At 42.3% G+C, this 23798-nt stretch overlaps 2 protein-coding genes across 8 annotated transcripts in view; one reads left to right on the plus strand and one right to left on the minus strand.

The window, feature by feature from the left end:
- The window catches only part of REV1 (REV1 DNA directed polymerase), a 91777-nt gene extending 77765 nt beyond the window's left edge, over nt 1-14012 (plus strand). For 4 of the 6 annotated variants that reach the window (XM_046663037.1, XM_046663038.1, XM_046663040.1 and 1 more), the window contains 11 exons: nt 1282-1502; nt 1751-1923; nt 7317-7419; nt 8821-8986; nt 9197-9399; nt 10632-10865; nt 11556-11676; nt 12313-12533; nt 12636-12792; nt 13098-13200; nt 13606-14012. In XM_046663037.1, the coding sequence (XP_046518993.1) occupies nt 1282-1502; nt 1751-1923; nt 7317-7419; nt 8821-8986; nt 9197-9399; nt 10632-10865; nt 11556-11676; nt 12313-12533; nt 12636-12792; nt 13098-13200; nt 13606-13717 (1814 nt within the window). In that variant the 3' untranslated portion in view covers nt 13718-14012. The remainder of the gene's footprint in view (nt 1-1281; nt 1503-1750; nt 1924-7316; nt 7420-8820; nt 8987-9196; nt 9400-10631; nt 10866-11555; nt 11677-12312; nt 12534-12635; nt 12793-13097; nt 13201-13605) is intronic. The other 2 variants (XM_046663039.1, XM_046663042.1) reach the window with 2 other exon arrangements.
- Nucleotides 14013-14228: 216 nt separating this feature from the next.
- The window catches only part of EIF5B (eukaryotic translation initiation factor 5B), a 79506-nt gene continuing 69936 nt past the window's right edge, over nt 14229-23798 (minus strand). For both annotated transcript variants that reach the window (XM_046663044.1, XM_046663043.1), the window contains exons 16-24: nt 23435-23617; nt 23131-23292; nt 21358-21489; nt 20168-20299; nt 19983-20059; nt 19693-19857; nt 18064-18202; nt 16093-16254; nt 14229-15694 (exon numbers count right to left, since the gene is read on the minus strand). In XM_046663044.1, the coding sequence (XP_046519000.1) occupies nt 15587-15694; nt 16093-16254; nt 18064-18202; nt 19693-19857; nt 19983-20059; nt 20168-20299; nt 21358-21489; nt 23131-23292; nt 23435-23617 (1260 nt within the window). In that variant the 3' untranslated portion in view covers nt 14229-15586. The remainder of the gene's footprint in view (nt 15695-16092; nt 16255-18063; nt 18203-19692; nt 19858-19982; nt 20060-20167; nt 20300-21357; nt 21490-23130; nt 23293-23434; nt 23618-23798) is intronic.

A 23798-nucleotide genomic window follows, 5' to 3' on the forward strand; every position in this document is an offset into this window, starting at 1 on the left:
TTTCCCCTTTTTGTGACTGGTACTCTGGAGGATTCTGTTACTGTTAGCTCAGACTCAGATATTCTTACTTGCCCTGTGTTCCCACTTGAACTTTAAAATGGCACAAGTGCAAGGAAGCACTCTTAACACCTTTTATCCAGCTTCTCTTAGGGAATCAGTGGTCTTGGTTTACACTTGTCTCACCCGCCTCCGCGGCCATAGGGTTAGTAAGGTTGACAGCCTCCTAACCGTTGTCTCACATAACTGCTTCCAGGGCTTCTCCTGGCAGAACCTGGACTAGACTGGTTGTTCCTTCTACTGAAGACCACTCAGAATAGGAGCTAGACGTAGCAGTAACAGTGATGGGTAGAAGATGCCAGACTTCACTCTGCACTCTGATGAGATCCTACAGAAGACTGGAAACAGTCTTTTCCTCACTGATGGAAAATACTGATTTGATGGTGTGGAGACCATTTTAATAAGAATTTTACCTTCCCTAGGTTACTCTTAAATATCTTTCCTAGAAATGCATACATTTGTTAAGCTTTTGGGCAAATTGAGAGCACCAGAACTCATCAGCATCCTTTTTTGGGTGAGGCTCAAACCTTGCATCTTTTAAGAGTATGACATAGGGACTGCTGCATGCTGACCCAGCTGTGGGAGGGTTTACACCTTTTCAGGGAGGTAACCTTTGTTGATAAATCTGACTGTCGGTCGTTGTGTCCCGTGTCTGTCTCTTGCCACTCTTCCCCCCAACCTCCCCCCCGCCCAGCCACTTTGTTTACTTAGAAACCCTCATCCTCAGGTCACTGGTACTACCTTGCCCGTTAGCTTAGCAAGTAACAGTTCTGGGTTCATAAGTTCTTGTTCTTGTTCCCATTCAAAGGAAGTGTGGCTGAAACTCTTATGAAGTTTGTTCCTCACTGAAATCATAGCAGAATTCCTCATACTCCGAGTCTCCTAGTATGCCTGTAGGTCATACTATAGACTCATTTAAACAAGTCTGTCACTTAATTAGTTGATTTTGTGAATAAAATTGAAATCTTGATATTACTCAGTAATAAATATGACATGCCTTTGAGAACTGATTTTTACATATTTGGTAAGTTCTTGTTCACCTGTATGTGGAGTTCAAATTGAGAAGTAGATTCTAGCATGATTTGCACTGAAGAATTCCTAATTCCTAAAAGGAAGATTAGTTTAAATTAGTTTTGTATATAAATGATAGTCATATTGCTACATTGTTTTTAATAGTTTATGTGCAGAATTAAAGAACCATATTATATATATCCTTTTTTGTAGGAGTTGGACGTTCAATGGAATCCAAGCTCACATCTTTGGGAATTAAAACTTGTGGAGACTTGCAGTATATGACCATGGCAAAACTCCAAAAAGAATTTGGTCCCAAAACAGGTCAGATGCTTTACAGGTTCTGCCGTGGTTTGGATGATAGACCAGTTCGAACTGAAAAGGAAAGAAAATCCGTGTCAGCGGAGATCAACTATGGAATCCGGTTTACCCAGGTACTCGGCTCTGACCAGCCTTACCTTGTCAGGTTCTGTGTATTGTCACGTAGCCCCTCTCTCACCTAGACCTTAGACTCTTGATGCTTGAAGTTAAGTCTAAAACATTTGCCCTTCTCAGAGCTTGAGTTTAGACACTTAGGATGGTCAATAATATATGTTTAATATTGAAAGTTAAAATACTTAAGAAGGATTGGTAGGTATATAGGAAAATAACACAGCGGTTTTTCTGGTTTGTTTTTCCATAGCCAAAAGAAGCAGAAGCTTTTCTTCTGAATCTTTCAGAAGAAATTCAACGACGACTTGAAGCTGCTGGCGTGAAGGGTAAACGCCTGACTCTCAAAATCCTGGTACGAAAGCCGGGGGCTCCTGTGGAAAGTGCGAAATTTGGGGGCCACGGAATTTGTGATAACTTCACCAGGTAAGCTAATCTTAAAAAGGATATCAGCTATCGATAGTTCAGTGCAGGTTGTTATAGTTATTAGAAAATGAAGAAAACCAAGGAAGAATGTGAGCCGTGATAGTAGTTGACTTTCTGCAGAGCCAGGCCCCTGCGCAGGGCCCTTTGGTTCTGTCGATGTGTCAGGTTCAGCCTGGCACGGGAACCTGTAGCAGGGCCAGCCTGTCCGTGTGTGCTGACCTTCGGCAGCCTGTCCATGGGGTCTGCGGGCTGTTGCCTTCAGCATGTGGACGGAAAGAAAGGGAAGCACTAAGCCCTGCCACCACGGCGATGCTTGCCGGACTTTGGTCAGAGGGTCCCGGAGAGAGAGTTCAGGATAGTAAAGCAAAAAACGATTTGATGGGACATTTGCTTCATTGAGGGAGGTGTAATTTCTGTTTGTGAAAAGATAATCATTGTAGTCTCTGAAAACTGGTAGAAAGCATGTATAAAAACCCTATTTTTTAATGTGAGGGCCACTAATATAAAACTTGGTATAAAATTTGTGACCAATATGAAAATACTTAATTTTGCGTGCCATTTGATACTACACAGTACCCTGTCTTTTATGTATCAACCAACCAAAGCTTTGAGACTGTTGACTCTGAAAGCCACATATAAGGAACCCTAAAATATAGTTTAAGGGTTAGCGCATGCCAACCATACATATTAGATTCGTGTGTATAGTGAGATTAAATATGCCAAGAGTAATGTGATGACTACTCTCAAACACAGAAAGCTTTCAGCTTTATCATTAATGCATTTGTTCACCAGAAAACAAGGATTATAAATTAGGCATTAATGTGATTTAAAAAATACATTTTTATGCAGTTAGTAATCTTGGACTGTTCTATTTACCTATTTTAATAATTTTTTTTTTTTTTTTTTTTTTTTTTTTGGTGAGGAAGATTGGCCTTGAGCTAACATCTGTGCCACTCTTCCTCTGTTTTGTATATAGGATGCCACCACAGCTTGGCTTGATGAGCAGTGTTGGGTCTGTGCCCGGGATCTGAACCCATGATCCTGGGCCTGCTGAAGCAGAGCGCACAAACTTAACCACCACACCACCAGGCTGGTGCATAATAATAAACATTTTGATGTACCCGTATTTCAAATGGTAGTTAGTTAGATGTAATGTCAGTGGTCTTTTCTATAATAAGTTGGGTCTTAGGCCCTTACTCAGGAATGTAATTATCTTTTTAAACATGGCTTCTGTGACAAAATCAGATCCAGTTTTATAGTACCTTCTCTGGGAATGTAACCTGGAACTTTATTCAAGATACATGAAAAGGATCATCCAAAAATTAGTTTTCCTTTGGAAAGAGAAGTGGTGGTAGATTGTCTCTTGCCATGTCTGCACTTTTAAATATCTTAGTTACTTAGCATTGTCTATTTCGGTGCACTCAGCAATACTTAGCGGCTCACTCTGTCTAATCTTAATAAGAAAATCAGCCTTCGTTTAATCCTTTTTAGAAAATCTAGGTACTCCAAAAATCTAATTACAGTGTTTAAAAAATTGAGATTAATTATACTTTATTGCCCCCAATTCAAGGATAATATTCATTTAGCTATTTTGTAAGTACATAGCTGCTTGCTTTTGGTATTTGTCCCATTTTTGTCCTAAACTTAAAAAAGTTTTCTTATGAACAAAGTAGAAAGAAGAGTACAGTGAATGCCCGCGTTGCCCATCACCTGTTTCAGCAGCAGTTGTGCTGGCTCCCGGTGTGCCGTTCCTCCTCCCCTCCCCCCGGGTTATTTTGAAGCCAGTCTCAGATACCGTATCGTTTTCTTCCACAGGTATTTCAGTGTTTCTCTCTCACAAGACGAGGACTCTGTGTAGTAACACAGGACAGTTCCACATCTGCTGGGCATTGCTGACGATAAAGCATGCATTTTGCTGTGCCCATAAAATATTAACTTTGGATGAGACATGATAATGCAAAAGGAGCACATCACTAATTGAAACGGTGTAATTTTATAAGTGTTACCAACATGTAGTTCGCCGATAAGCCATTAACTTAAATCTTAAATTTTGGTGGTGGTGTGACTGCATAAGAAAGGTGAGGGATTATGAAATATTATAATACTGACCCTAATACTGCCTCTAATTCTGGGCTTAACACACTGTTTCCTGTGGGCCAAATCCAGCCTGTGGTCTGTTTTGATGTGATTTGTGTGAGCTAAGAATATATAAAGTTATATAAAAAGTTGTAAAAAAGGAAGAATAAGTGGAAGAGACCACAAAGCAGAAGCTGTTTACTGTGTGGCTCTTTACAGAAGAGTTGCTGGACCCTGTCTGTAGTCTCACGGAGGTAATGTTTGGTTGAGAAGATTCAGAAGTGGTACTTCACAGTCTGATTTTATAGTCTCTTCTGATTGGCCTTAATCAAAAGCTACGTGGCAATGGTGTGACTCCCAGACTCTGATACATTATCATTGTGTAATAAAATGACGAACCTGAAGTTGCGTGTCCGAGAGCTGCATGTAGATTGAGATCTGTGGCTTGATTGTCACTTAGGAAGAGTTTTCTTGTAACGATTTTCTTTTTGGGGAAAGAATTTTTTCCCCCTTGGAATTCTTTTGTGTATGTGTGTTTTTAATTTAAATTGTGTGCATGTGTGTGTGTATATATATAACTTTTTTTAGTCAAAGTAGTACATGTAATTGAAAAGTACAGATACAAGGCTTTCAGTCCTTTGCACTACTCCCCACCTCTGAGTGGCATTCTTTTCAACTTTTAGTGGTTTCTTGTCGTATTTCCATCCATATTTCTGGATACTTACTTGAACTGCTATTTCTAGCTTATTTTAGGTTTGCAAAATGTCTACTGACTTTTTATGTGGATGAGGATTTGTTCTCCTCTCCCATTGCCTGTTGCTGTTTCCTGTATCTGTGTATTTCCTTTGCCCCCAATAAAGTTGTCGTTTTTTGTTCAATCACTATCTAGTGTTACATTATTATGACCATGTACGTCCTGTACATAGCTGATCCTTATAGTCCACTATGATCACATTTCCTTTCCTGTTGAACTTGTTTTTCCTGGAATTACTGAGTATCTTATTTTGTTTGTGTGCTTTTTTGTGAGTTTGGCACTCAGTTTATCCCCAGACCCCCTCCTGGTGTGTTTCAGTACATAGTGGTCTGTTGGTGTGGTCTTCTGCCGGCCCTCTAGCCTGCTCCTCCTGTCTGGGTCAGTGTAAGATCTGTTGCAGAGCTGGAGCCCTGGGATGTCCCCTCTCTGTGATCTGTGTTGGTCCCTATTTTCCTGGATCCCCGCTCTCTCTCTTTAGTATTTTACTGAGAAGGAATGCGTGGGTGCAGTTTTTTGAATCTGTCTGTCCTCATGCTCAATAGTTTTGCTGACTTAAATGTTACAAATATAAGTTAGAAACCATTTTCCTCAGACGTTTAAAGGCTCGCTTGTCGTCTTTTTTTCAGGGTCACTGTTGAGAAGTTCAGTGCTCTTTTGATTGCCTGTTGTTTACGGGAGATCTCTCTTTTTCTCTCTGGAGCCTCCAGGATTTTCTCTTTGTCTCAGAGGTTCTGGAATTTTGTTGGTTGGTCTTTGTCTTTGTGCCAGGTACTTTTTCAGTATTAAATTTTTTGTTTCTACTAACATTTTAAATTTCAGAGTGTCCTTTTTATCTTTGGACATTTAAATATTTATAGTATCTCTTATTTCACAGATGCAGTATTCGCTCTTATCTCTTAAGTACTCTCCCAGTCCCCGTGTCAGTCTGTTTCTCCGAGTTCCTGTTCTGGTTGCTGTCTTGTGTGAGGTTTCTTTCAGGTGTCTGTCTGGTAGTTCTTGGCCGGCTGTTCGTGAGCTGCTAAAATGGCGTTTGGAACCTCTGGCTTCTTTGTGGGACGTGTAGACCAGAGGGCTTCAGGGTGTGTGTGGTTGGAGGCCTGGTCTTGGGTTCCCACACCAAGTGGCAGGGTCTGCGCTTTGTCTCTTAGGCTTGTCTGTTTCCCTAGGAGGACATCCTCCAGCCTCCTGCCCAGGCGGGTGAGACGGTGGAGGTGGCAGCCGAGTTCTGGGTAGGCGGTAGGGAGAGGGCTGGGGAGAAAGCACGGATGGGGGTTTCTGTGGCGAGTGCCGTGCTTCACTTGTCCTTAGCTGTGTGATGCCTCGTGGCTGCTCTGTGTCGGCGTTCCCGTGTGTGACAGGGCTTACACAGCGGGGAGAGGGGACCTCTGCGAGTCTCAGCCTCGTCATCTCTGCTCCTATCACAGGGACCTGACGCCTCGAATCACCAGCTTCTCTGGGGCCCAGGGCAGAAATTGGCATATCCCAAGTCGGAGCCTTGTTAAGGCATTGAGCAGGCGTTTGGTAGCTTGGCGTTTACTGGCTTGCTTTCAATATTCTAAATTAGAAACGTTTTTCCTCTAGTCTCCTCTCCCATTTCTGTCTTTTAAGAGTTTATACCTTTCAAAAATCATTTCACGTCAGTTTAGTGGTGCTTCAGAAAGAAAGATACACCACCATGGTCTACTAAACGTCTTGCTTTTAAGTTTTTCTGTCTTTATTAAGTAACAAATCAATGGAAATACTGTGCAAATGATTTCCTTAAAGAAACAGGCACTTTTCAGGGCTGGTCTGCTGGTGTAGTGGTTAAGTTCACATGCTCTGCTTCAGTGGCCCTGGGTTCACAGGTTCAGATCTTGGGCGTGGACCTAGCACCACTCATAAAGCCACGCTGTGGCAGCATCCCACATAAAACAGAGGAAGACTGGCACAGATGTTAGCTCAGAGACAATCTTCCTCAAGCAAAAAGAGGAAGACTGGCAACAGATGTTAGCTCAGGGACAATCTTCCTCACCAAAAAAAAGAGGCACTTTTCATAGATGAATACATAATATCCTCATGGTACTGAAAAAATAAATACAATAAATATAATTTTTGGCACCTAATCATGCTGGAAGATTCACCAGTCCTCCTTCAAGAGTTCTTAAAGATCTAAGAATTGTATTTTCTTGGAACCTAAAATTTTGCACTTATTCATGCTTTAGTTGCAACACAGTATGCTTATATTTATGTATGCTTTATCTAAAATACATCTTTTTTTTAAAAAAAAATCCAACTTATCTTGGACAGGTTCACCATTAGTTTGTATCTTTAAGTTCTAGTGTTCTTTGTGACTTTTCTTTTCCCCCTTGCTGCCAGTGTGATTAATGTGGTATTACTGCCTTCAAGGAAGGCTGTCTCATTCATTTTTAAGAATTATAATTAGTACTTAATTATTTAAACCTTTTGTTAGTTTCTTTACAACTTTTCTGTAACTTTTACACAGTTCCATGCTACTGAGGCACTAGTGAATACGTATGGGATGTAATTTTTGTTCCTTTAAAAAAGTTGATTCTGTCACTTACAGGACCATAACTCTTGACCAGGCAACAGACAGTGCGAAAATAATTGGAAAGGCCACATTAAACATGTTTCATATGATGAAACTCAACATAGCGGATATGAGAGGGGTAAGTGTGTAACGGTTTTACATCCTGACTTCCTGTCGTGTTTTCTCGTTTGAGGCTTATCTGAGCGTGGTCCTGGTGAGGTGCAGGGTTATAGGCCGGCTTTCAGCTTCTTTGGCGGTGATATGAGAACAGAACCGAAAAGCTCCTGACTTTCTCATTTGACTTCATCTTACTTTTCAGAGAAGAGTCAGATTTTTTCTGACAGCTCTTTGTTTTCTGCCTAGAACAATAATTTTGTATCTTCAATTTTTATATGAGTGCCTTTCTCTTACTAAGACTGATCTGGCTTGCATTATCTTGCTTCCCGTTCTCGTGCCCCTAGGAGTAGACGGGACGGCGAGGAGTGTGAATCTGCAAATAATTCTTGTACCTCTAAGGTCGTTTTTAATCAGAAACGTTATGCCTGATGAATGACGCTCTAGGAGGGAGGGTTTGCCACAGGCACAGGAAGACGCCTTTGGAACGGATAGGCGAGAGGGCATCAAAAATGTAAAAACGGGGGCTGGCCCCGTGGCCGAGTGGTTAAGTTCGCGCGCTCCGCTGCAGGCGGCCTAGTGTTTCGTTGGTTCGAATCCTGGGCGCGGACATGGCAGTGCTCATCAAACCACGCTGAGGCAGCGTCCCACGTGCCACAACTAGAAGGACCCACAACGAAGAATATACAACTATGTACCCAGGGGGCTTTGGGGAGAAAAAGGAAAAAATAAAATCTTTAAAAAAAAAAAAAAAGTAAAAACGGCAATTTTCTGTTCTTGAGGATTAACCTTCATAGGTTCGGTGCCTGAGTGCACATATGTGAGTAAAGGATTGCTATTGGCTTGGTGTAGGTTTTGTGGAAGGATTAAGAAGTTGCTGAGCCCGCCACGATTAAAACTTCTTCCTGAAATCCTGTTGTAAGGTTTTATGGGGGCGTGTGTGGGGTGGTGGTATCTGTACAGATACCAGCGGGGTCCCCACTGCCCATCCCATTCCCCCAAGCCCATTTTTTATTTGAAAAGTACTTCATTTTAAAAAGAAAAATGGTAGATAAAGTAAGGTTGCAAGTAGATTGTCCCCTATTTGAATTTTTTTTAAATCTTACTTTTTAAAAACTTAGTTGACTAGAACTTCAGTGGGACACAGCATTGCACTTTTTTGGATTTTCTGATTTTGAAGAGATTGTAGTATATTTGGGTAGAATGGGGTACTCTCAGATTGAGCTGATAACCGCTCACCAGCTAGGATAGAAGTAGTTTTTGTAATAAGTCATATAGAAGGCTGTTTGTTTGAATACTTCCATTTAACTTTTTATTCTAGAAAGAGGATCTAGAGGATAGTAAAGAATTAGCTGAGAATTTTGCTAGTTGAATTCATATTTTCACTTTAGTTTTCCTAGGAACACATTTATTATTCTGGTTCTAGGTTGGGATTCATGTGAATCAGCTGGTTCCTGCGAATGCAAACCCTTCCGCCGGTCCCACTCGCCCATCGCTTCCGTCAGGCCACTTTCCTGGTGGGTCACACTCTGTCCTTGATCTCTTCCAAGTCCAGAAAGCTAAGAAACCTGCAGACGAGGAGCACAAGGAAGGTCAGCGTCGTCCGCGTGGCTCTCGCTTGGGTGCCGCTGTTATCCGTAGGAAAGCTAAGTTAATCTACAAGTGTTCTGACGCGGTTCTGTGTAACTGTTTAAGAAACAGTTGACATTCTGAATTATGATTAATAAAGTTTATTTGCAATGGACTGAAGCCCCCTCTCCCCTCAGTGATCTGAAGAAGCTGTTTTTGTATTGTACTTTCAGTATTTCTGGCTGCCATGGATCTGGAAGTAGCATCTGCCTCTAGAACTTGCGCTCTCTTGCCATCTTTTTCTACACATCTGACATCAGGTATCAGTCCTGTCGTTAGCAAAGCTGAGTCTTCAGGGAAGTGGAATGGTCTACATGCTCCCATCAGTTTAAAGTCAAGACTTAACCTGAGTATAGAGGTCCCGTCACCTTCCCAGGTATAGTTTTATACTTCTGTATACGATGTAAGTGTGAAAGTGGCTTTACAGTCGGAATGGCGTTTGACCTTCTTGATGAGGCTGCTGGCTAGGGCGGACCGTGATGTGGCTGCGTTCCACCGGGAAATGAGTTAGGTGAAAGATTGTGCTTTGCAGAGGTTTGCCGTTCTTGCAGGTTGTGAAACATAGATGACAGCCAGGTTCGTAAACTGCCACTGTCAGCAGCCACTTCCCCTGTGACAGTGCTAATCACACGGAGCGCTCTGTTCAATAGCGCAGCTTTGGTGATCATTAGTAGAGAGGCCTTATGTCAAAGATTTTTCTTGCAGCATTTGCAAACAGTTCTCTCTATAGGGTGAATGATTTTCCTGACGTAAGCTATTAATTCAGTTGGGGTGAGCTGTAAACGTGGCCTGCTGTTGGAACTTTTGCTCCTTGGAAGCTTAAGATAGCCCTTTAAGCTCTATTGGGAAAGTCAGTTTCTCTGCTTCCCTGAATAGTAGGAGGCTGAAGGAGATGTCCGTGTTGGCTGAAGGCTAGAGAAGGTAGGGAAGGGACAGTTGTGACATGCTTGCGTTGGGTCCCAGTTGCTGTTTCTAAAATTAGCTGCTCCCTGGCAAGGTAAGGTTGGCCTCCCAGCTCATGAGATCGTGCGTTTCTAAAGGGATGTGCACGGATGGGCAGAGGGTTCTGGTATGCAGGCTGGAGAAAAGTTAGCTTCTAGAATCCCTTTTTTCTAGCTTGCTGCTCTCAGACTAGAGCTGTTTCTCTTTTGGGGCAGATAGTCTCCTGTCTGAAGGGTAAACTTCTGATGCAGGACTCTCTTAATTTCCCATCCCAGAAATTTGACGTGTGTCTTAGGCCTTGGCCCTGCCCCTGCCCCCTGCGAGGGGTCTAAGATTTGACCTTGACAAAGGCTCCACCTGTCTGTCTGCCCCTATTACAGGAGAGTCACTGAGTATTGTTGGACTTACCTGATCCCGTGCTGCTGGCCACTCGTGTACACTTGTCATCTCCAGACCCCACACATTACTTCTCAGACTTATGGCTAAAGGCCAAGACAGTCCAAAAATATGCTGGTTCTGGGGGGAGCTTTCCTAGCCTAGTTATCTGACCTCATGTTCATCATCCAGGATGTTCACATTGAAATTAAAGTGATACATTCACTCTCCAAACACATCGTCTCTGAGTGCTGTACCCTCCTCAAGCTCGTTACGTGTGCTCTTTTGTAGCTCGATCAGTCCGTTTTGGAAGCGCTTCCACCTGATCTCCGAGAACAAGTGGAGCAAGTTTGTGCTGCTCAGCAAGGAGAGGCGCATGGCGACAAAAAGAAAGAACCAGTAAATGGCTGTAACACGGGAATTTTGCCACAACCAGTTGGGACAGTTTTGTTACAAATACCAGAACCTCAGGAATCTAACAGTGATACAGGAATTAATGTAATAGCCCTTCCAGCATTTTCACAGGTAAGTTAAATTCAGGGACCTTCTACCAGAGTTGAAATATTCTCACCCATCCTACTCCAGCTCCGGGCTTGTCTCATTCCCATTTTTCTTTTGCACCCTAAAATCTCAGTGGCTGACACCATGTTGTTGGGGAGGAGGGGTTGGCCTGTCTCCACACCACCCACAGGATGTAGACTGACAAGAGCTCCCTCTCCTGAAGCAACAGTGTGTGGCACCAGAGGGCAGGGACGAGGGGGGCTGTGCCGTGTAGGTGCTTAACACCTCCACCCAGAAAGAAAGAGAAGTTCTCCTGTTTCATTGGTCAGAGATCACTGGGCCACAGTGGAGTGAGAGGGTGGAGGTGTAATCACACACGACGGACACTAACACAATCTAAGTTTGATGTTTAAAACCATCACAGATGAGCCTGTTTTCCTGTGTTTTGCTTCTCATTTTCTGTTAGTACTTCTTGCCCTGGTTGTTCTTTAGTTGGGTTTTTTTTTTTAAATCAATTCACAGTCAAAATTTTATTACTATTCTCACCTTAAAACCTTGTTTGAGAATTTAATGAGCTTTGATATTGAGGACCTGTTAAGAATTCATACAGATTAGAGAAGTATGATTTGAAAACAAAGTCAGTTTTGTGAAAAGTATAAAGCAGCTGCTGTATGGGATCAGCTCAGGTTTGACTTTGAACTTTTTTTCCACGAGGTGGACCCTGAGGTGTTCGCTGCCCTTCCTCCTGAGCTGCAGAAGGAGCTGAAAGCAGCATACGATCAAAGACAAAGGCAGGGAGAGAAGAGCCCTCAGCAGCCGCCGGCCGGCGCATCTGGTAAGCCTCGGAGTTGACGTGTAACAAAAACAAAGATGACAGCATGAAGTCATTGTTGTGTGTGATTACTGTTGTCGATAATGGCCAAAATCTAAGCTGTCAGTCATGGTAAGGGCTCTTCATATTGGAGAGCAGAACAAGTATACAGCTTGGTAAGTTTGTCATCGTCCTAGTTGGATTTGTATCTGTAACTTCTTGACTTAAAAACCATTCTGTACTTTAAAAAGTCTGAATAAGATGCTACCAGAAATCTGTTGAATACTTGTCAAGCCTGTTGTCCCTTGAGACTGATAACAGTAGGTTTAAAACAAAATCTGAAGGTTTTTGAACATGTGTCAGTCACCACATTTACTATGAAAACAGAAGATTGGCTGCTGAACTGTGGGAGGCACCTCCCTGTGGAGCTTCCATTCGATCCTCAGGAGCACCCCCTTTTAGATGTGCAGTGCTCCAAAGGTCAGATTAGCAAGGGGCCGAGCAGAGGGACTAGGCATTGTCTAGCCTGCACTTCCTGCTATTTTCACTCTTGGCAAGAGGCCTGTGCGCATGTGCTCAGGGTTGTATTTGGGAGATGGAAAGAGAACCTGTGGTAGTATTTAGACATATTTTGTTGAGAATCTTATGACCTTCTTTTAGTGCCAAAGAATCCATTACTTCAGCTAAAACCAGCAGCAGTGAAAGAAAAGAAAAGAAACAAGAAAAAAAGTCCTGTCAGTCCCCTCAAGAAGATTCAGAGTCCTTTGAAAAACAAGCTGCTTAATAGTCCTGCAAAAACTCTGCCAGGAGCCTGTGGGAGTCCCCAGAAATTTATTGATGGGTTTTTAAAATATGAAGGTCCTGCTTCTGAGAAACCTCTGGTAAAATTTTTTTCTATTTTCTCAACTTTGACCTTTTATCAGATCTTAATGTACTTGATATTATGTAAATATTGCACTTTTTCCTCATTTGTTTTCTTACAGGGAGAACCCTCCGCTTCCACTTCAGGTGCGCCAGGCCTTCCTGGTTTGCAGCCTGTCCCACCCGACTGTGCTAGACCCCCGGCACCTAACCTAGCGGGAGCTGTGGAGTTCAGTGATGTGAAGACCTTGCTCAAAGAGTGGATAACTACCATTTCAGGTTGGCTTGGCTGGTGGTAAGATGGCCAGAGGCTCAGATGTAATGGTCCTGTGATTTCAGAGCATGAACAGACTCAACTGTGTAGATGGAACTCATTTTTCTAAATCGAATAAATTCCAGCCAGCTACCCCCTAACCTTTTAAACTCCGGGGCTGGCTTTGAAAAGTTCCTTAGCACAGACTGTTCGTTTGATAGCTCTAGTCAGTGGTGTAGCTGTAGAAATGCAGTTTGCCTTTATCCCCACAGAGCACTTTCTCCTTCAGAAAGATAGGCTGGTCCTCATTTGAGGTTTTCCCCCTTTCTAGATCCAATGGAAGAAGACATTCTGCAAGTTGTGAAATACTGTACTGATCTAATAGAGGAAAAAGATTTGGAAAAACTGGACCTAGTTATAAAATACATGAAAAGGTAATTATTCAGTACTTTTATCAAAAGGAAAAATTTGGCATGTCACAGTGGACGGACTGACTGAGGGAGGTGAGGTGAGGTGCTGAGCAAGTTTTAACCCCTTCTGGCAATCGGTTGTGTTGACTATACTCTTTAGGGTTAAGAAAAAAGGGATGTCCTTTATTTTGAATCCCAGAGAAAGCAATGCCATAATATTGACTGGGGAGTAAAGACAGTCAAAATGAGATTTTTCCCCTTGAGGGTTATATAGTTTAAAACCATACTAAGTACTTTTGAGTGTTGGGGCTTTTTTTCTAAAATTGCTTCTCAGGTAAAAATGTTAAAACCCTTAAGCCCTAAGCAAATGTTACCCTGATCCTTGGAGGAGGACCGTCTTCCCTGACTCTCTCTTCTTCCCACCCTCAGGTTGATGCAGCAGTCGGTGGAATCGGTTTGGAATATGGCATTTGACTTTATTCTTGACAATGTTCAGGTGGTTTTACAACAGACGTACGGAAGCACATTGAAAGTGACGTAAACAGGACCGGGAGCCTGGTGCTCGCCACTAGCTGTGCCATAAGTGCTTGTGAGGTCTTTGCAAAGTGCATGATAGTAACGCTCTGAGTTTTTATAATTTTAAATTTCTTTTTAAGCAAGTGTTTTGTACATTTCTTTTCAATAAGTGCCAAATTTGTCAGTATTGCATGTAAATAATTGTGTTAATTCTTTTACTGTAGTATAGATTCTATTTACAAAATGTTTGTTTATAAAGTTTTATGGATTTTTACAGTGAAGTGTTTACAGTTGTTTAATAAAGAACTGTATGTATATTTTGTACAGGCTCCTTTTTGTGACTCCTTTAGGAAGCAAATGCTGAACTGTTGATTACACTTAAAGGCTGAAAACCCTCAAGCCAGACTCTTACAGGCTCCCTGCTAATCTGTGAAATTTCCTGAGGCCCCAGACTGGGAGTCTGCTCATTCCAAGCAGGGGTAGAGCTTCTGAACAATCTTACCATTCTTGTCCCCAAGCATGAACACATGAGCATGTTACGAAAATCTTCTTTACTTCTTCCAAGTAGAGGAATTTACATTATTTTGAATTAGAACACACACACAAAAAATTGAATTTTTTCCTAGGAAAATTATGTCCCACAGATGGTTTAGAGGTGTTTTTGCCTCTACTGGCCCTTGAGAAACTTGAATAATAATGAAGAATGGTACAGATTCTCAAATGTATATAAAGTATTTTTCTATACTATGTTATACTCTAACACTTTAAAAATATAGGTTATAATTCTATGCCAGTGAATACTTGGGAACATTTTCTTCAAACACTGAGCTATTAAACAGGTAGTCAGTCAGATATTAGAGATTGTTACAAGAATCTCACGTGAAGAGATTTCTTACATTGGGAAGGAGTATATATCCTCCTGTGGACCCACTTCCTACATTCTTCAGGAAAACCATAAAACTAGCTACAGTCAGATTACTCATACAAATAATCATTATGATGTTTCTGCAACAACTTAGAAAGAAGCACTAAGCCCAAATAGTTAATCAAGTCCCTACTGATTGTCTCATCAGAAAATGTATGCATAAGAGAATTTTCTAGGATAAAATATAGACCAAGATTGCTGTATAAAAGTTCCTCATGTTAACATGTGCTAGTACACAAGATATGCTAGTTCACAGTCCTTGTCCTTAAAAGAACGAGCTGAACCGAGGAGGATGACTCATGGGAGAGAAGCTGCGCTAAGGTTGAGGCCTAACAGAGCTTACTGGTGAATGTTTTCTTTATTGGAAGTTCAGAATTGTGCTGATTACAGTGGACTCTCGACTATACAAGCAGTAAAGAGCAGCCAGCTAGGCTTTACACCATGGTTTCACACAAAGCGAAGAAAGAAATATCAGAATGCCTAATTTTCTATTTTAAAAAATTTCTAAGGGCATATGGCAGAAGAATGCTGGAAAAAAATCACTGTGGGAAGGATATGCATAAATAAGTATTTCTTACATCAAAAAAGTCCCAAGAATCACAAAATCTGCAGAAGCTTGGTTAATCAAATACTGCAGTACTGATTTAATCAGTATAAAATTCAAAGAGCTTGAGATCTGTAATAAAAATCCAAATTTGGGGAAGGGCAGACTTGAAAACAGCAGCCAGTAGAGGAGGGCTGGGCGAGTGAACAGGCACATTGGAACCGTGGGGACATGTAATCGACCACTGTCAAACCAGTGTAAGTTTCTTGGTTTCTCATGGAAAACATTGTATACACCTATTTTTTTCCTTCTGTACTTAAGTTCATCAGTGTCCAGATTACATCCATTCCATTTTTTCTTGTTTTTCTTGGTGATGTTACAACATAATATTGCATTTTCTCCAATTCCTGTCCCATGTGGAAAAATTAGATGATTTCAAATACTTTCTTCAGCTCCACAATAAGCTGCCAGTCACTCTTCTGCATTTCATCTCTGAACCAGTCTTTGAGGGCATCGATGGACTGCCGGCTAATCTGCAATTCCCGAGACACAAACAGGGTAAACAAAATGTTCAGACAAGTGCCCAAGAAAACCATGTGGCCCTGTAGTCTGTCACCAGATGCTGCTCCTTACAAAGAAAGCTTAGGTAGAAATAAAGGCAGCACTTGCCTGCCTTCCAGAGGAGCAGAATCCCAGCATCACATCTGTTACGTGAGTTAGGCAGAAGGGGACCTAGGAGTCCCAGCGGGCACTGTCAGGAAGCACCTTCCTCAGCAAAGACAAGGCCATACTACACACCAAACCCTAAGGAACAATCTAAGTCCCATCAGATTCTAAAAGTTCAAACTTCAGTGCTCCTGAGTAAGGGTAACCAGAGAAGAGCTGACTCCCCGCTGTCTGACAACGAGGCCACTTGCACGGAGATACTTGCCTTACTGACAAGGATGTCTGTAGCTTCAAAATGTCTCCCGTACATCTTGGGAGATTCCCCAGGGATAGGTTCTATTTTGACACAGACTTCTTGTCCCTTTTTTGCAACATCCACTTGTTTATGGTTTATTTCAATACTTGTGACTACTCCAATGTCAACAAACTGCAAAATAAGAACAGAAACTGCAATGTAAGGCAGAGGAATCATGCCTGTCACAAGCACTGTGGACAGCTGAAATCAAATGAGCAAAGGCACCAGCCGGAAAGCCTTGGCGCTGCAGCCCTCCCTCCTCACTTCAGTCCCCACAGTGCAACCTCCTCACTGGTAAGCGAGGTGTGAACCGGCCCCTCCCCTCTGCCCTTCACAACATGGTGTGAGGACAAAAGCAGATCACTCCTGTGCTTTGGGGAACTTGAAAAGTGCTCTGTTAACCCAATGTAGTTTGCTGTTTCAGCTTTATCCATTCCTGTGACAGGTGCCAAATTAAGAGGGGAGAACAGGCACAAAAGTTCTGAATCAGGAATGAGCGTGGAGTGGTCGGTGTGGTGAAGAAGGGGGTGAGGAGCAAGGGGATGACGTCAGAGGCAGCCAGGGACAACTCATGGGGCCTTATAGGCCGCAGTAAGAACTCTGCATTTCATCCTGAGGGTGAGAGTTGTGAGTGACCTCATCTCAGTTATAGTTTGAGGGGGGGAAAACCCACTCTGTGCGCTGCCTTATGAAGAGATACAGGAAAGTAAGTGGAAACAGAGTTTGGTTTGGCAAAAGCCCTACAGGAAATAACTACTGCCCATAAACGTCTTAGCTCAGCCCACTAAAACAGTACAGAAGCAACGACTCCCAGACGCAACAAGTCACGGTGCTCAGATGACTTCTCAGTGCCATTTCCCACTAAAGGAACCAGGTCTGGGGCTGGGAAAGTACCTGGTGAGCCTGGAGCATCTTGCTGCACCAGAAAGGAAGAAAAACGCTCCAAGTGCTATGTGGCAAGGACACAGTAGCCGGCTTGAATGGGCTCCCACTGACCAAACTGGATCATTGGGGTATCAAAAGTATTGGTAACGGAAGGAAGGTTCTTTACAGACTGGGGAGGGGGAGGAATCACAATTTCACAACCATTTATGTAATAATTGACTTAGGCAAGGATTGCTAGTGGTTACTAAAGCTATTAGGATAAAGCCTGTTGAGAAACAGGATATTCACAGGGAGTTGGAAGTACCCCAGAGATTACTTAGTAATTACAAAAGGAGAAAGATCTACCTCTAATGGAGATGCTCAGCAGATAGCACCTTCCCCAATAATCAAAGTTAGCATCACCAACACTGAGACCACCTATGTGTGCGCAAGACACACGGCAGGCAGTACTTATGTGTGTAGTATCCTTTCCAATTTCCTTATATCTAGTCATGAGGAGACAATCAGACAAATCTAAATTGAGAAATCTGCAAAATAACTGGTCTGGACTCTACAAAAAGAATGGGAGACTATTCCTGATTGAGACTAAAACACATAATAACCACATGCAGTGCACCTTGAAGGGATCCTGGACCAGGTCAGCAGGTGGAATTATTACAGACAGTTTTGGAACGACTGGTGAAATGTGAATGAGGACTGTAAGTGTACAAGAGTGAACTGTTCGTTTTCCTTAGGTGTGATGCTAATCTAGAGGGAAGGAATAGGAGTGTTCATTATTCTTTTCCCTAGCTTTTCCCTAGGCTTGAAACTTCAAAAATGTTTTTAAAAGGGGGAAAGAATTCAAAGTAACTCGCAACTTTCCCTAACTGCAGCACTGATACCAGGTACTAAGAATCAACACTGATTAAGGAAAACTGATATTTAGTGAAACTGAAGTACCAGTTACAGAAGATGACAAGCTCTGCTTGATTTAAGTTTGTGTTTGTCACCATCCTGGGACTCCCATTTACTGCTTTAAGAGATGACACTTTTTTTAAAAGTACTATCAGAACTTACATTTTTGCTAGGGACGCACATGGGTGTCCCCTGTTTCACCTGACCTGCTTCCACAGTCACTCCTATCACTATTGGATCTCGAGAATTGAAAATATACTGAGGGAGGATTTTCATCTTGCAGGGAAATACTGCTATGTGCCTAAAAGGAAAAAAGAAAACCCAGTAACTTTTAAGCTTAGAAAATCACTTAAATATTAAACAATAGATAGAGGCTTCTCCCATTAGATCAAAGCAGCCTTCCTCAGTGCTGGCAGAGCAGCAGGAAGGCCGCTGCAGCTGGCCTTCTCTGAGTGCTGCCGTCCACAGCTCCCTTCTTGTGCGTCGTTCTCCCTCCACCCTGTCGTCCCCCTTTCCGTTCCGTTGCTTCCCAAGTCTTAAAGAAGCTGTGCCACCGGAGCCTTCTGTGCCCAGACTACAAGGCTGAGCCCTGCCCATAAAGACGGGGCTCAGAAATCGATGGGAGCTACTGTCAGGAGCGTCCTGTGGCACATGTGTGGTCTACTCTGGGGACCGCACAGGCATCAAACCATATCCTCCTTTTCTCCACCATGTTCCCAAATCAATTGATCCATAAGGCCACTCTTTCCCTGCTTCTCAAGCATATGCTTAAAGTACTTTACGAGGTTCTAGGAGTCTTCTTAAACTGAATTCTTTTCACTTCAGGTTTCATGATCTAAAGTGAGCATATCCCAATCTAAATCCAGTATTGACCAATCAGCTTTACTGTAAATGTACCCCAGACTGAGCCATCACTGCCCTTAGTCACTGGTCTGAGCCTGGACGATGGGAGCCTCCTGACAAGCTCTTATCACCAACTCCCTGAAACCCTTCCTCTGGCCTCAGGGTCCTACTCGACACGAGTCCTACCACTCCCTCCCTGAGGTTCGGTGTGGCTGCCTCCACTTCTGAACCCAATCCAGCCTGCAAGTGCTGTCCTTCCGCCTGGACACTGCCCATGTGTCTGGGTGGCTCGCTTCATTCTCTTCAGATCCCTACTTGAATGACAGATTGACAGAGATGAGCCGCCCCCCCAACCACATTGTCAGTCACAGCTCTTGTCTGCTCATCTAGGCCATTCCCTACTTCATTTCACTTTCTGAGCACTTATCCCCACATCTCATGTGTCTATCGCTTGTCCGTCCTGTGAGCTCCAGGAGGGAAACTGGTCAGGGTCCCTGCTGACTTCTTCAGCACTTGCAGCAGTGCCACCTACACTGGGCACTCAGTGAGGCTGGCTGGAGGAAGGAGCTTTTCTCCCACGGAATGCCTCACCTCGTTTCATTTCCTAACTTTCCACACACTAATTTTGTTACTTCCATTCCATGCAATCCCACATAAGGAACTCCAACAAGATAAAGTCCCCAAACGCAGGATCTACTCACTCATCAATGAGATCTAGGTCTGCCAAATTGAAAAGTAAATAATAAACAGAAAGGCTAGAGAAGATATGTTCACACACTGCTGGGATGTCTTGGCTGGGCAGAGTTTGTGGTTTATCACACACCACTTCAGGCTCTGGTAGATGAGAGGATACCATCCTTTGTGTCTACACACCTTTCTGGATTTGGTAATTCTCAAATAATCAACTTCCTTACCAAAGATCCAATGTAAGTAAAATCACCAACTTACTTAAATTCTTCTTGTTTCTGTTTCTTGTAGTCTTGTCTATATTTCGTAAAGGCATCAAATAAATGATAAATAATTTCTGCACTAAAAATTCTAACTCCTAAACTGTCAGCCATTTCTTGTGCATCTCGTTCGATTCTCACATCAAAGGCCAAAATTACTGCATACCTAAAAGGTTAAAACATAAAACACATCAAAGACCATCCAGTAAAAGAGAGTATATCATAAAGGACAGTTTGAAGAAAATGGGCAGGTAATAGGAAAGCCTTCGTAGCAGAAGGGAAATTACTTACTGAGGATCATGCTCCAACATCACTGAAGCCTTCATAACATCTTTTTTATGGACTGGACCAATGTTAATCCCTGCATACTGGAGAAAGAGAGTTTCCGAGTTTAACTGCCTGTGTCAGTTAACAGAAACAGCACCACAAACCACTGACTACCACTGGCTGTCGTGGGGTTGGATGTGGTTACTTACGGGCACTTCTGATGTTTTCAGAAATTCAAGTAGAGCTTCCAAAGATCCCAGTGTAGATGCCTGGACATACACTCCTTTTTCTTCTAATTTGATAGCATTTAGTGTCTGCTTTAACTCATGGATCAATTCATCCTTGAAAAGAAATTAGATTTGACAAGGTTGTAAATACATCTCTATCATCAGCAGCCTAGAATTTAACTGCTTCTCTTTTTGATTAAATATTCACCTGAAAATATGAAACCAAGAGCAAGGCACAGCAGAATCTGTGCTGGAATGGAGGAGACCGTTTAGGGGCTCCATCTGAGCTGTATCCCACTTCACCTCTGTAGATTTATAAATGTTGAAATATACTTAACCTCTGCTCTATGTGGCAAATAAGGTAGATGGATGAGCGGAATGAAGTAAGAAGAATCTCTTGTCAGTTAAAAGTACTACATAAAATAACATGTTACGGTGGCCCAAAGGCTCTGCTTGACTATCTTAACCAGAAACACCCTAATCTCAGCAGCCCGTCCCCGTCACTGGTCCTCTGAGATGAAGAGATTTTGACCAGAAATAGGTAAGACCACCTTATGTTGATGCCGTTAAAAACGCAGAAGTCTATGCTGTACTCAGGACTGGGGAAGAAGGAGCCTGCCCTGTCCTCACTGGCCCTACACTGGCTGATTGCTGATGGCAGGGACCTGCTGCTGCCTAAGGAATGATGGGAGTCCCCACACACTAGATGAGCCGTGTGCCGTGAGCAGTATCTTCTCCTTGGCAAGTGAATACATAAACTATGGCTCACAGTTGCTTTTGTGAAACTACGCTGGGCTCCTGTGAGCCTTCTGCTCCTACAAACAGGCAGACAGGCTTTAAAATGACTCCTAGGCCCCAATAAGATTTTCTTTAGTTCTGTCTACATACTGCAGTATCTAAAATAAAACATAAACAACGTCTAGATTTTGATTAGCTTTTTATTTAAATAAAATGTATTATTTTAGAATTCCAGCGTATACAAATATTATTTATACCAATTTATATGGTTGTACAGACTGAAGTAATTTAAAAGCATCAACTATTTGCTAAAAGGCCACCAGATGAGGCTTCACAAAGACAAAGGTACTCATTCAGCATTCCCAGCATGTGCCCTACAGATACATGACAGAACTCTGATGTCTTTGGAAGAAAAATAAAATAAAATAACTTACTTTAAGCACTGGGATTTCATCTTCTTTATAAGCCACCAGGAGGGGTAAGCCAGCCAATGTCTTCTCCAGGTCTTTTCCCAGAATCTTCACCCCCTGAGCTGCTTCTACTTCTTTATGCTTTTCATACTGGTTCTACAGAGATCACACCATTTGTTACCACATTTATTTGAAAAGTGCCTAGCATAATGAGATGATGTAAGAGGCAATTATGTTCGTGACCTTGGGGAAGGCAAATATTTCTTAAACCAGACACAAAAAAAGCAATAAACACAAAACACTGAAAAATTCAACATTAAAATTAAGTATTTGTTTTTCAAGAGACCATAGAAAAACTAAAAAATCACAGAGTAGAAGATGCTGCGATACACACAAAACACTAACAGACTAGTGTCCTGATTATATAAACAACTCCTATAAATCCGTAATAAAAATTGACAATGCCTGAGCACAACGGGCATTTTACAGAGGAGGAAATCTGGCTAATCCAACAAAGAAAATAATGAGCAACCATATTTCAATCAGGCAAGTGCCAACTGAAACAAGAATGAGCCACATACCCACCAGAATGGGATAAATTTAAAAGTCTAACAGCAAACAGCTAATGAAGATGTGAAGTATAGAGTATACTTTATCCTCCAGTTTACATATAACTTGTTACATTCACTGTGGACCAGAGCATGGCCTGACCTAGTAAAACTGGAGCTAAGCATAAGCAATAACTGAGCAATCCAGTCCTAGGTGGAGACCCTGGAGAAATCTGCACAAGTGCACCAGGAGATAACACAAGAACTTTTGTAGCAACAGCGTTGTTGGTAATAAGAAAATTTAACAACTGGAGATAGGGTACTCTTTCCATCAACAGGAGAAGAGATAAATAAACCATGATACAGTCATGCAATGGAATACTAGACAACAACAAAAACAAACTATAGCTATAGGCAGCAACATGGATAAATCTTAAAGTTATTTTTTGACTGAAAGAAGCCTGATACAAAGGAACACACTGAGATTAACTAACTCCATTTATATGAAGTCCATACATATTTTTAGGGGTGCACTCTCACGTATTAAAACCATTAAACAGGAAAAACAGCAAGGCTATTAGTCACTATCCTAACGATGGAAGGCATGGCGAACTTTTAGGGAGCTGGAGGGAGCAAAGATCAGGAGGCGGCACATAGAGGGCTTCTGGGTTGTCAGCAATGTTCTGCTTTTTTTTTTTAAGAAAGATTAGCCCGGAGCTAACATCTGTGCCCACCTTCCTCTACTTTATATGTGAGACGCCCTCCACAGCATGGCATGCCAAGTGGTGCCATGTCTGTACCCGGGACCCAAACCAGTGAACCCCGGGACCACTGAAGTGGAATGTGCAACCTTAACTGCTGCGCCACCGGGCCGGCCCCACAATGTTCTGTTTCTTGATCTGGTCTGCTTCCTAAATTTTTTCTTCATAAAAATTTGTTAAACTTTTCCTCTGTTTTGTGTACTTTTCTGCATGAATGTTTTATTTCACAATAAAAAAGTCAATGAAAAACTAGTTAGCAGTGTAGACCCAAAACAATGAACTTTAATTTTTATGAGAAGCTTAGATGGTATATAAGAACGTTCACACATCTCCACTCTGACTGATGGTCCCTCCTGTATGAAGACATCTAAAATGAAATGAGGAGTGAGGGGTGTGTGTTGTTTATTAAGCCAAGCAGCTCTCACAGTGAGGAAGTGACCTCAGCCAAACTTCTAAACTCTGTACAGTCCCCACGTGTCAACACCTACCTTCACTCGTAATTCCTTCATAGGAGGAGGTAATAGGAGGCCTCGAATCTGAGTTACAATGGGCCCTTCTACACCAGGAACAATAATTGTATCTCCTTCTTTCAAACGCCCATTGATCAGTATTACATCTATAGTGGTGCCCATTCCTGGAAGAGCCTTAACCTAGAAGACATTATCGCAAAAGGAATGAAAGATACGCTACAATCCAATATTGTTGATTAAATCTAAAAGTAATAAACATCCCCACCCAAGAACTCTGTTAAAAAAAAAGTGGACGGCGATAAACTGTAAAGCTGACCATTACCTCCATCACCTGGGCTCTCAGCTCTTCACAGTGCGCAAGTCTCTTATTCAACATGGTCTGAGTTAACTCAACGAGAAGGTAGATCAGACTTCCCATGCCATCACCAGTATGTGCAGAGGTAGGTACCAAAGACACAAAAGTGCGGGGATCTTTATTCTCATAAAACAAAGCTGCATTCAAACCCTAGAGGCATAAAAAGCAAAATCATTCCAAAAGGCCAAGCTGTGAAAGGAGGCATTCAGAACAGGAACAACTAACTAGGAAGGAGCTGGATGAACAAATGGCTAATCATTCTGAAACTCCTCGAAAACACTCAAGAAAAGATATGCATATCGTGTAGGTATTATTTATATTACAGAAAAGT

This window comes from Equus quagga, chromosome 5, assembly GCF_021613505.1.
Source record: "Equus quagga isolate Etosha38 chromosome 5, UCLA_HA_Equagga_1.0, whole genome shotgun sequence".
NCBI classification, from domain to species: Eukaryota; Metazoa; Chordata; class Mammalia; order Perissodactyla; family Equidae; genus Equus; species Equus quagga.